At 41.6% G+C, this 13531-nt stretch overlaps 1 protein-coding gene and 1 long non-coding RNA gene across 2 annotated transcripts in view; one reads left to right on the plus strand and one right to left on the minus strand.

Annotated features, from left to right (window-relative positions):
* The window catches only part of LOC306964466 (cadherin-4-like), a 302824-nt gene that overhangs the window by 247442 nt on the left and 41851 nt on the right, over positions 1–13531 (plus strand). The window contains exons 7-8 of the mRNA XM_079558468.1: positions 3636–3780; positions 7101–7273. Of these exons, the coding sequence (XP_079414594.1) occupies positions 3636–3780; positions 7101–7273 (318 nt within the window). The remainder of the gene's footprint in view (positions 1–3635; positions 3781–7100; positions 7274–13531) is intronic.
* On the minus strand, positions 1426–3476 carry LOC306964488. Its single transcript, XR_013792971.1, has 3 exons — positions 3407–3476; positions 2621–3153; positions 1426–2425 (listed from the first exon to the last, which is right to left on the minus strand). It is a non-coding gene; the product is annotated as an uncharacterized lncRNA (long non-coding RNA).

Genomic DNA, 13531 nt, shown 5'->3' on the forward strand with positions numbered 1-13531 from the left:
CACCTTACAGTAAAGTAGAGTGACAGGCGAGTGCCCTGTTTCTATTACCATGCAATTAACTGGTTACACTTTTCAATAAGGTTACTATTCCAACGAGTTGATGCATACCTTTCCGGTCTTTGTGCATGTGTTCAGTCATGCAAAAAGACCAAAGATGTTGGTAGCATTTAGCCTCTCCTTGTTCCTATAGCTCCAAACGGGGGTGAAGTTATAAGCGACCAAGCTCTTGCACGTTTTCCCTATGTAAATAGAGTTACGTAAGTAGTTACACGATCCAAGTCTAGTTACTCGATTTTCTAAGCTGATAAAACTGGGTACTATATTGCAAGGCCTAATAATAACCTTAGGAGCAAGAACAATGCCACCCAAGAAGTGACTTCCTGTTTCGATCCAGCACACCAAAATAAAAGCACCATCTTATTCATTCACTTTCTTTATGCCTAACTATTAACAGACAAAACACTTAAATGTGTGTGTTTAAGTACTAATCAATGAGACGAGCTGTGTGCTTTTATTTTGGAGTGATGGATCGAAACAGGAAATTGTTAAGGATTTGAAGTTGAGTCAATTTCACTTTACATTGTAGTTCCCCTTTTTATCCGCTTAGAAAATCGTGTACCATTTCACATAACTGTGTTTAAATAGGGAAAACGTGGAAGAGCTTGGTCGCTTCTAACTTCATCCCAGTTTGGATATGTACAGTAAGAAAGAAAGAAAGAAAGAAAGACAGAGAGACAGAAGGAGAGAAAGAGAAAGAAAGAAAGAAAGAAAGAAAGAAAGAAAGAAAGAAAGAAAGAAAGAAAGAAAGAAAGAAAGAAAGAAAGAAAGAAAGAAAGAAAGAGACAGAGGGAGAGAAAGAGAGAGAAAGAAAGAGACAGAGGGAGAGAAAGAGAGAGAAAGAAAGACAGAAACAGAAAGAAAGAGAGACAGAAGTAGAGAAAGACAGAAAGAAAGAAAGAAAGAAAGAGAGAAAGAAAGAAAGAAAGAGACAGAAGGAGAGAAAGAGAGAGAACGAAAGAAAGACAGAAAGAGAAAGAAAGAGAGACAGAAGGAGAGAAAGAATGAGAGAACGAGAGAAGGAGAGAAAGAAAGAAAGAAAGAAAGAAAGAAAGAAAGAAAGAAAGAAAGAAAGAAAGAAAGAAAGAAAGAAAGAAAGAAAGAAAGAAAGAAAGAAAGAAAGAAAGAAAGAAAGAAAGAAAGAAAGAAAGAAGGAAGTGGAAGAGCTTGGTCGCTTCTAACTTCATCCCAGTTTGGAGCTATAGGAACATGCTGGTAAAGGCTAAATGCTAACAACAGACAGTTATGCATTAACTCGTCTAAGTTCAGGTAAGAACATATCTCAGCATGTAAAAACGGTCGCCTATTCCTTTAAAACGCTAAGTAATACATATGTATTGCCGCATCCCATGAATAGCAAGAAACCAAGGCTCCCCTTTGTGCCGGCTTTGAATTGACTGTGTAAGGAAGGCCATCTGATACATTATATTCAAGTATGTTCGTTGAGTGTGGAGGAGAAATACAATGATGCATGAATAAATCCTCAATCTGACGTATTCTAATCTAGATTTTGTTTTGATTTCTCTGCATGTTAAGGCCCCAAAGTGACAGAAACAGCCCAAATAGGAAATATATTTATATAATAATAAAATGCACTACCTGTGGCGTCTGCAGCTGTTTACCTGAAACGGATTGCTGACATTTCTCCAGTATAAATATTTACTGTGTTTTTGAAATGGCATGTTGATAGGATCTGACTCGGTTTTCATATCATATAAACTCGAGATCCCCTGTGTCTCCGCCCGGCTGTAATCCCCCTGAATAAGTCATGTTCCGCGATGAAAACATTCCCAGGTGAAGGCCCAGTAAATCAAAACAGCTACGGAGAAAACGTATTGGGCTTACATTGTAATGCCACTTCAGGGCCGACCTTCACATCCATAGTGAAAAATAAACCCGGAACATTCTTTTAAAAGTCAGCACTTTTTTTTTTGTAATCCTCTCATTTCCACCCCACCCACCCCCATTCTCGCCCATTCTTTATTTATTTTTTTCCCTGCGCCGGACTTCATAAACCCCAGTCGGTCAGGATATATCTTACAGTGTGTATTGATTTCAGTAATAACTCCGTGTCCAAACTTCTATGAGGAAGGCTCGTTGGCGATTCCATTGATCTGAAGCTGAGGGGAATTTGAAATGGGAGCGGCTTGTTTTTGGTAGAAGTTTCAGGAATCTTAAGCAGGAAGTGGGTGAGATGGAAGTTTGTACACCCGTGATGTTCAGTGAAGACAACTTTCTTTTCTTTTAGTTAATAGGGCAACACGATGCCGCATCTGTTTCTCCTCCGAAATAGTATTTATATCGTAAGACGCTAACATATTTTGAGCTATATATTATACAAAAATAAACAAGTTTTCCCGAGTCGTGACTAGTTGAGGGCAGTAGCAATGAATCGTGCCTCGTATAGTGTGGGGGGTTCACGACTGGACTCGCGCTTGAATTGTGTAACATGGGCGGCAGAAAGACCCAACTGGACCCCAGTCGCAGGAAACATGTTTGAATTTTAAGGCCGATTTCGGATGCACAGGAGAATGTGAACACATAGAAAGCAGCGACCAATAACAGAGCGGAATACACACCGTAAAGCACCGTAGCTACCTCCCTTTTGACTTCTCTATCATAACAGCGGCACAAATAACAAAGTAAGCCCCACGCAGACCACGCCAAACAGTCACGACAGTTTATCACCAAAGAACCACTTTTTCCAGCCACATTTTAACCACAAAATAAGCTTTAGTGGAACTCTCTGTGTTCGGGCTGCAGCTGCTTCTCTCCTCCGTCACGGGGCTGATGTCTGTCCATCTCCTTTACTTATTAAACCCACTGGAAATACGTCCCGCTTCTTCGCATCACCTACTTTTAATTTCCATGTGCGATAACAACTGTATAAACAGGCAGCAATCACATGACAGCGGTCACGTGACACTGCCGACGAATGCGGGGAGACACATCGCAGGATAGAGTCCCTCATGCAGCGGTGCGGTAGGGTCAGCTGTTTAACAGACTGGTGTCGTGTGGTTCCCCTCACGATTCTCATGTCGTGTGGACCTCATGCAGTATGGACCAGTCATTCTTCAAATCTCACCTTTAAAGGGGCTGGATCCATTTTATACTCACTACTGCCACCTCAGGCCATATTTGTAACGGCACCTTGTGTATTAAGCTGGTGCTTGACGGCAATTCAGACCCGAAGTGACACCTTTTTGAGTGACAGTGCAGGATTTTAGAGGCAGTTGTGGTGAACGGGTCTGGGCCCATTCTACACATTAGGACATTTCTGGAACATGTGGGGGGAGGAAAATACATAATTTAAACATTTTTTAAACTCCCTTTAGTCCCTTTAACTGACCACTAAGAGATCTCATATTACACATTCTCTAAAAGATCTGTAATGGCTTCCCATCCACACTCGATTTGCTGGTTAAGAAAGCATTTAATAAATCTGGCAAAGAGGTCGGTGATGTGGCTCCTGAAAGATAGACAAGCAGTGGATAAAGGGCCACAAACTCCTTCTGTGCATCCATTCCAGTGTAATGATGTGAATACTTCTAACATTGCTATTGTGTCTCACCTCGCAGCTGCGGGCCCACGCTGTGGACATGAACGGGAACCAGGTGGAGAACCCCATCGATCTGTACATCTTTGTCATCGACATGAATGACAACCGGCCAGAGTTCAAAAATCAGGTCTACAACGGCTCTGTGGACGAGGGCTCCAAACCAGGTATCATTTAAGTTATAAAAATATAGAATAACAATTATACCATGGTCTGGGTGAATACTCGATTCCGATTGGCTGGAAGGTGTCCATTAAAAAGTGATAATGGAATAAGGAATAAGGTGAATAGAACGTGATTTAACTGTTTTTTAACTGTACACCAGTTAAAAAACAGTTAAATCACGTTCTATTCACCTTATTCCGCCCCACCCACTTTTGCCACTTTTTGCGTTGTCTCGGCACCTCGTTTTCCAGACACTTCCGGTCGAGCGCGGAGAATATTCTCCGCTCAAATCTGATATTTAGTCGATTGATTTGTGTAAAATGGCCAATGTTCATTTGCACCAACATGTCAACACTGCAGCGTTTCTCTGGGCGGCCTGAAAACGGCTTTGTTTTCGTGTAGTGACTGATTTTATGCGGACATCTCCAGTCCCATGTTAACACATAGGAGAAAAGGGGCGGGCACAATTCATGGCGGCGCCCACGCGAGCCTCCGGAATAAGGTGAATATCACTCCACTTGCAGCTGTTTCCATAGTGATAATAAACAACTGAGCTGGAACTACTTTCAGGTAAAACTGATTAAAAAGTGAAATAACTCCTGCCCAGGACTTAAAAAAATAAGCAAACAGGCCCCAGTGACCAGTCTCAGTTGGCGGGACCATGGTATAAGCGGGATAATGCACTCCGAGGTTAATCCGAGCTATTTCTGATAATGGACACCTCGTTGTGCATTTTCCCTTACATGTAAAATTTAATAGGTAAATATAATACTGTTCTTCATCTTCATTATTGTAGAAACATATGGTAGCCTATCTGTGCATCAAACATGAAGCAAACATGCTCAAATACCCAATATTGATTTTACTGATGATGTTGTTTTGGTTCCTAAGCCCACTCACTGCCCAAACAAACAAAAAAATAACCCACACAGACCCATGCTCTGGGTTGCCAGATACTATGGCAACAAGTTGGCAATAAAGCAAAAATATTTGAGAGGTTAAACCAACCCAGCTTGCCTTTATTTTTGCAGGTCCACTTTAAAACAGTTAGTGTACAATTCATGCTACGTCCCCCATCTCAGACACAGATAAATGAATGAGGTGTTGAGCGGCGCTGGGGAGGAGCCCTAGGATGGAGAGGTATTGCTGTGCAAAGCGGAAGCAGTAGGGGAACGGAGCAGAGAGAGTGTATGTACTGTATATTGGCACACAAAAAAAAATAAAAGAATGTGATTTACTATGGGAACAATGAAATCAAATCTACTCAAACAGATCCATTTGTAAGTTGTAGGACAGGTCATTCAGAGGTCCGTCAGGGGAGATTGTTGTCGTTAAAACTAGGACCAGCTTGGTGAATCTCTGAGTGTTCCCCATTGCTTCTATTTAGCCGCCAGACGGTGAAAATGTCTCCCCCAGTGGCTTTTTCATTTGGACAGCTGCAGCAGAGGCCATAAAGCAAAGAGCCTACTCACAGTGTCGGGGAGATTGGGGATTAAATGTACCACGCTGCAGCAACCACTGGGTCATTTTTAGCCTTAACCCCAGCACAGAACAATGGCACAGCGCGGTCACCGGTGTGCGATCGTTTGTGAGCCAGGTTCTTTATTACACCTGACGAGCTCTCCAAAGGGGCGCAGGTGCCTTCTGTTTCCCCCTGCTTTCATCTTCTCCCTACGTGTGTCTATATCCGCCGCCTCTTACCGCTGGCCCCCACGCAGTTATAGACAAGCCTCTGTGGTACGCGTGACATTCAGCCGAACAATAATCATTTAAAAAAAAAAAAAAAAAAAGGGAGGGGACTTTGAGAATTTAGAGCTCCAGTGGTTTCAATGGAAGGCCAATTACAGACTTGAATTAGTTTGCAAATTAAAGCGTCATTATGGGGGCCTAATCCTGTCAGGCGCAGCTTAGGACGCCCGTACAAAGGGGCCACATTAAAGCCCTTAAGAGCGTGAGGCTTAATGAAATTACCCAAGTGATGTGCGACGCATTGTGGTTCGCCACCATCCAGCCCTCCTTCCATGACCAGATTTTGGAAGTAATGGCCATACGTATGTGACAACTGTTCAAATAATGACAGGTGTGCAGGTGCAGAAAACACTCCAATTTCTTTCTATTTGTCTAAAAATGAATGCTTATGCAGAAGTATTTTTATGTTTTTATGTATGTTTTTATGGAGGCTTCGAGAAGAAAAGGTCGGGAACCACTGATTTAGGTTTGTTTAGCCTTAACAACTCTCTTTGAAGTAACTCTAAAGAATAAAGTTTAGATTTAAGATCTCCGTCCATTAAAGATTGATAGGGGTTTGGAATCAGGCCAGTCATGGAGTGTTCTCGCTCCCTCCTCATCACTCGCGCCTCGGAGAGGGCCTTTAGAGTGCCCCCTCTGGCCTAGTCATCGACAAATGTTGCTTTGAAATGTAATGAAGTTTGAAATGGGAGCCGCGCTAACAATTATCCTCGGACAGGCCCTGTCACTGCCATGATATCACTATCTGTGGCAATTAGAGGCGGCTGGAGCGGAGGTAGAGCGAGGCGTCTGGGGAGATGGCAGGCTGAGGGTGACAGCCAATCATTCGACAGAGTTTTATGAGCGCGGGGAAGCAGACAGCAAACAAGCGGTGCATTCAAGAAGCAGGCTTTAGTGTTTCAGCCAACTGTCCGTCACTAGCCACCTGTACGTGCACGTCTTCGACAATAGAGCTTTTGAGGAAGGCAGTGTTTAAAGTATATTTGGGACATATTTAATATTATGAGTAACTGGGTTGTTGCTCTGGTAGTAGCAGTACTGTAGTAGCTTTAGTGAGACTAATGATTTTACTTTCAGTCATTTGTTTGAGCAAATCAGGACAACTGGTTTTATCTTGATTGATTTACTAGTTAACCTATTTATGTTACTAAATCTACCTGGATGTCTGAATAATACATGACAGCAAGAATGATGAAAATAATAATACCCTCAAAGATGCTGTAATAGTTGTGGCGGTAATGATAGCGGTAATAGGATTTGATGTGCTATTAACATTAGTTAGTTGTACTTGTTGTAGTAGTAGCAGTTGTGAGGGTATAGAGTCACATTAGCAGTGACAATGGACATAATGCTTAGTGCTGTAAATTATATGTGTGGTGGTAAAAAGGTACCTTACCACTCGATGTCACGATTAAATAGTAATATAGGTATATCTTTGAGTATTGCAGCAATACTTCTGGATTACAAATTTACTTTATGTGTTATTTGCCAGCGAGCTGATTTACATAATGACGATTAATAGCCATTGGCAGAAGGCTCACGTTCCCCCCTTGTTTCCCCTCCGTCTCCACAGGGACGTATGTGATGCACCTGTCCGCCTTCGATGCCGATGACAACACTACGGCGAACGGGATGGTGCGCTACCGGATCCTGTCCCAGACGCCCCACAGCCCCATTCCCAACATGTTCACCATCAACAGTGAGACCGGGGACATCGTCACCGTGGCACCAGGCCTGGACCGAGAGGTGGGTTACTTGGGACACAGGGACATACAGTATAGTATGTTACGCAACCAAGATCAAACCAACATTTAAACTCGGCTCTTTAGAGGGATTACTCCTGCTGCCGGTTCTTGTCTCTCTCGTGGAAATATACTTGAAGTGAAGGTCAAATAAATAAAATGACTGTGATGCCTTTGTGAATGCCTTTGCATACTGATCAGTTCTTTTTTTCCTTCTCCATTATCTTAATCATATCTATGCACTTTATGAACCCCTTAAATCCTCTAATTAGCCAAAATGAGAGAAACTTTGCCCATCATTGTAATTATATTCCACTAATTTTATTTTAATGTTCGCAGTGCAGATCTTTTGCCCTGAAAATTATTATAATCGTGGCTCAATCAGCAGCAGTGCCTGATAACCCTTTACGTCCATAGATTGTGCTGAATTTTAATATCACACATAAGTAAAACAACACATGCTTTACAGTGATGTAATACTTTTAAAGATTTAGTTCTCCAGTCTGGATGACGGACAGCAGGCTTGGCCACTGTCCACTCTTATCTCTGTTTATGGAGCACCGTTCCCTAACACATTTTTTACTGCAATGACACTCCGAGATGCAACTTCTTACAAATGTTTTGCGCCCATTTGTCATCTCGGGCACCCATAGACTTTTCTTTTTTTTCCCCTCTTTCCCTTACAGTAAATTGCTTTTCCTCCGCGGTCACCTTGTTTATGGCACTCTAAAAGTTGTGACAAGATCCAAATGTGTTTATATTGCAACATGGGCGACGTGCTGGTGACAAGTCGGCAAAGAAATGTCCAGGACAGGTCCCCCTCCCAGACTGTCAGAAATGTGACAGACCTATTAACAGCACATCACGCCAAACTGGGCATCTTCTGTACATTTTTTTTTTCCCTCCTGTGTTTGGAAGGTAACGACAGAGAATGTGTGATAGAATGCTTTTGACACCTGACAGAGAAACTCAAAGGCCTTTATAATCACATGGGAATGATAAAGCATATAGTTGAATAGGAGAAGGGGAAACAAGAAAATACAAAATATTTTTAAGGACTTGTGGACTCGGTTTGACATCAGAGATTGAGTGACAAGCGGTGAGTGATGAAGTGACAGTGTCGATACGGAGAAAAATAAAGAAGCATGACGGAAGAGTTGTCCCAGGTCAACCACAGTTTTACCCAAAAGTGCAAAGTAACTTGGGACTCTTACTCAATGTGTGAGGATTGTATGTCCCATGTATCTTTTCTGGAAGAACCTAGTTGGAGAATTGTTGCCTGGAGAGCCAGATGCTTTAGCTTACACACAACGATATATCTGTGAGTTTCGATGGGAATGACTGACAGGTGGCAGTGTCTATGGCATAGACTGTAGAATTAATAGACAGCTCTGCTCACTCCTCGTTTACCATAATGACCATGTTTGAAAGGGAAAGGTGGATTTACACACTCCTCCAACCCTGCTGTGACCGAGCATGTTCCTAAAGAGAGCAAAAGGGCAGGATTATCACTGTAGTCTCAGCCCTCCTGAGGCGCGTAGTTCGGTCGGAGCCGTGCCTGCGCCGTTAGCTTTACTAATGCTAACGGCCTGTAAATCAAAGGCCCTCATAACTAACCCAGCATTATCACAGGAGCAACATGTAATTTAGCTGTAGAAAGTTTAAAAAAAAAATCAGAAACCAGGTTTTACAGTTGCTTAGAACGTGTGTAATTTGCAATGCTTTCTAATGGAAAACTAGCTTGTTTTGCCGGCCATATATGGATGTATTACAGCAATGGTGGGCAATGGCGGGCCCTCGTGTCACGGTCACAAAGCAGAGCAACCAGCGGCCATTAGTGCATGGTCTGTCCACGACTGACTTAATAAACAACTCATAAAAATCATTAGTTTCGAAGCAAAACTATAACTATAAACTATAAACAGGTGTGAGAAGTTTGTTCTGAATGATGCAGGATTTGAGAGAGTGTTTACATTTGAGCTAGACGTTACAAATTTGCATCTGTGATTAAATCTCCGAACAAGACCCCAAAAATATACACAAAAGACTACTTTATAGTTTAGGCCAGTGGTTTCCAAAGTGGGGCTCGGGATCCCTCCGGGGGTCGCGAGGCCTTGGGTCCCCCACCCATCATCCCCAGATGATTTCAAGATGAAACAAAAAGAAAAATGAAATTTAGTAAACCAGCCTATAATTTGGGAAATCTTTTCAATTATTCAAAATAAACTATTTAGATTCACTTGATTATAAAATGTTTTTTCTTCCCTAAAGCAATGTTAGAGGCAATAACTTTATACACTGGGGGTTTCGAGTTGTTTACATGTCAATTTTGGGGTCCCAGCCAAAAACGTTTGGGAACCCCTGGTCTAGGACACAATGCAGACCTTAATTTAAAGATAAGCAATCGAAACAAGCTACGACTTTTAACATTTGTCAGTTCATTTTTACCTCTGGTGTTTTAAGAAGTAAAACCTCAGCTTTCTTTCTTCTTGCACTTCGATTTATACACTGTCACCTCTATTACTTTTTTTTTTTCCCTTTCTCTCCTCAAAAATCTATATTGACCCTATGCACTCCTGAGTCCTTCACCATCTGCCTATATTTATCCAATGTTCCTTTGGAGACAGCTGTCCTCTCGCTGCAGCATTGGCCTGCGGTGACATGAGCACAGTTATTGTGAAGTCTCCCAGCGCAGGCCTAGTGTGATCTGTGGTCACTCAGGTTAATGGTCAGACTCAAGGGCACAAAGACAGGAGGCTAAAAAAGAAAAATGCATCTTTAAAATTAGGACTATGCCTGCCTGTAGAAAAAAATAAAACACACTTAATTCAAAAACAGCTTATTCAAATGTGAGCTTAACTTTTTTAACCTGGCGTGTTGAGAAAACTGTCAGTGGGGAGTTAAGCTTGTGTTTTAACTTGTCCATTTATTGGTCCGATTGTACTTCTGAATATGACAGGAGACTAAAGAATGATAATGAAAGAAAAAGCTCACATGAAAAAGGATGAAATTTAACTAAGTAGTTTTCATGAGCTGTGAAACCCATTAAAAAACGGCAGCCACATAACGAAACTGCCCCGTTTCAAATCTTCAATTAAAACGTAACAATAAAATACGGAGGTAACTGGAAACCAAATGTCCTTGGTGAAGCTTTCTTCAATTATCAAATGCGCTTCATTTTCTAAAGTGGCATTTTCTAAAGCAGAAGTCCTCAGCTGGTGGGATGAGACTCAAAAGTGGGTTGCAGAACCATTTCGAGTGAGGTGTGCGCCTTCCTTTCAAAAGTGATCTACTGATAAAGTGCCAGAGTCTTATGTTTTGACCATGCTTTCAGTTTGTTTTTTTTATTCATTGCTAAAATCAGAGAAACTACATTATTTTACTCATCTCAAATGGGCCTGTCACGATAACACATTTGAAGTTCGATATATTGTGGCAGGAAAGTATCGCGATAAACGATATTATTGACTCTAATGATACTAGATACTGTCAAGGCATAAAAATGACAGTAAACCTTTGTTCTAAAAAACGATAAGTGGATATAGTGAATAAATCAAGGCTTGTCATTTTTGGGCAATGATATCTCGATGCCAGTTGAGGACCTCTGTTATAAAGTAAAATCTTGGTCATATACTCTAAGAAATACATGACTAAGGTAGTGTGCTTGCAATAGCCTTTACATTTTTTTCTTTTGTCAAACTAGACGCCACACTCTAGGAAAAAGAAACTCAATTTGAATGGGCACGGCATTGAGCTAAAGTTGACAAAAGGTTTACAAACTAAAGATGAATGGACAGTTTTGGTCCCATAGAAAAAGTCTAGAGAAACACGTTGTTAGAGTTATATGTCTCTACAACATTTCTCTTTTCACATCTCAGTCTCATCCCCCTCTATAAAACTAAATCAAAGCAGCTGTACAGTGGAGATTCTCTTTACAGGTGCGCACTACAAAGCACACAGCAGTTTCTTCTGGTCCACTGTTAGTCAGCACTTGCGCCCTTTGAAACTGTAAAACTTTCCGCGTCTTTTTCTCTTTCTGGGGCTATAGGGCTTTGGAGGTGTGAGCAGGTACAGGAAAAAAACACACGGTTATTTCTGGTCGTCCGGCAGCTCCCTTGAGCCTTTGCTGCATCCCGGCCTGTCTCCTCTGCGCTCTCCTCTGTTCTGTACTTTTGAAATGCATTCTTCCTCCTCTTTCAACTCCCACACTGCCTCTGTAGTGAGGTCTGCACTGGACTTTCAAGAGCTTTTTGACGCACCACTACTTTCACTTTGAGTAATCAAAAAAGTGTTCCCATACAGCAGGTGCCCAAACACAGGCGTAGACTTTGTCCAAATTTGTTAATGTGTTGATCTCCTCAATACATTTCAGTTGATGTTTCACACACATGTTTGTTTGTAGAGATGAGAACTTCTTTGTTGATTATACCACGTCATTCCACAGCCTGATTTCAATATGTAAAGATTCTAGCTCCAGGAACAAAAACCCTTATAATTCAATGCAATATTAAACCTATGATTACCCAGTGGTGTGCTGGGTAATCGGGAGAGTCGGGCCGCGGTACTTTTGGGCCATCAGAAAGAATTAAATTAAAAAGGGACTCTCACAGTCGCGCTATTACAGGCTTAAAAACCTTAACCGAGTACATTTTCTCAAGTTCTGCATTATCCAAATCTTGAAGCTTTGTGACTGGATACAGCCTATAACACCTCATTTGAAAGCTAAGACCTGCAAAACTGATCTACGAATTTCCTTGCAATGTTGCTGCATTATCGCCACTCTCTTGTCATGTTTTTTTAGGCTTTTTCTCTGCTGTTCGTCACTTTCTGGATGTTTTGTTTTATGTTGACACTTGTTTTTAGGAAGCTTTTAGATTTGGGTAAAACCAAACTGGAGAAAATGTGGTCGGTTTCAGTTGGGGGTTAAGAGATTAAGTTGGTGCAGTCCAGCGGGAAAGAAAGAAAGAAAGAAAGAAAGAAAGAAAGAAAGAAAGAAAGAAAGAAAGAAAGAAAGAAAGAAAGAAAGAAAGAAAAAGAAAGAAAGAAAGAAAGAAAGAAAGAAAGAAAGAAAAAGAAAGAAAAAGAAAGAAAGAAAGAAAGAAAGAAAGAAAGAAAGAAAGAAAGAAAGAAAGAAAGAGAAAAAGAAAGAAAGAAAGAAAGAAAGAGAAAAAGAAAGAAAGAAAGAAGAGAGAAAAGAGAAAGTGTAAGAAATGATCCTACAACCTTACATTCTCAAAGCTAACACCCTAAAGGTGAGCTAAACCTCCTGGGGTAAATAGGGTGGGTTAGAATGATAAAACTCCCTGCACTCCCCTGCGTTCCCAGCACTTCCCTGGTAGTGTCTAAAACACACCAAAACGAAAGATAGTTTTTGACTGACCCCACCTTTACCTGAACTAAACTTGTTTTGTTTTTTTCTTTGCAAAAACAGCTGAAAACATACTCCAACATTTTTCACAGTACAACCTCAGAGAGTTGGTTCCCCGACTCTATGAGATGCCAAAAAGTCCATCTTCACAGACTTTGGAGAGCTTCTTGACACTCTCGCTAACTCCGGCGAGACCTACCGTACTGTGAGGTGTTGTTGTGCAGCTGAGAGGTTGAAGCGCTCTTCCATAATTACTCCCTTGTCTAATTTAGAATAATGCTCGAGCGTGGCTTGGCTGGCAGGACTGTGGCGCTAAAATCTAAACACAGTTTTCAAGACGGGAGCTCAGTGTAGCTTGGGTGTTAATGAGGTTTATGTGTGAGGTTGGAGTTCATTATCATGTCTTGAATCGCGATGAGCAGAAGCAAGCGAGTCCCCCTGATGTTGGTCTTGGCCTAAGTGAGATATTTACTGGGTAATTAGCAGGTGAGGGAGGCACAGGGGTTTTAATTGGGGGAATAGCGGTGACAAGACGCATTACACAAGCAGTCGACTCCCAGGCTCCATCGTTCAGCGGGCCTATTAACCGCACCCAGGGACAGGGGGAAAAGAAGAGGATTGTGGATGAAATGAGCGGAAGGAAAGTCGTATAATGCGAAGAAAACACAAATAACCCATATTTCAACTGAGCAGAGATGTAAAGCAGTGTTAGAAATTGGAGCTGTAGTGTGTAGACATCTTAATCACTCTTTCATGAGGATGCATATAGCTGTCAGGACCTCAAGTGGGTAGCATGCAGGCAAATAACAACCAAGAAGCAGACCGTGATTTTCATTGTTAAGCATAACATAATTAGCGTCGTAATTCAGTTATTCCTTGTCAAATGTTAAATAG

This window comes from Gobius niger, assembly GCF_951799975.1.
Source record: "Gobius niger genome assembly, chromosome: 6".
Classification (NCBI taxonomy): domain Eukaryota; kingdom Metazoa; phylum Chordata; class Actinopteri; order Gobiiformes; family Gobiidae; genus Gobius; species Gobius niger.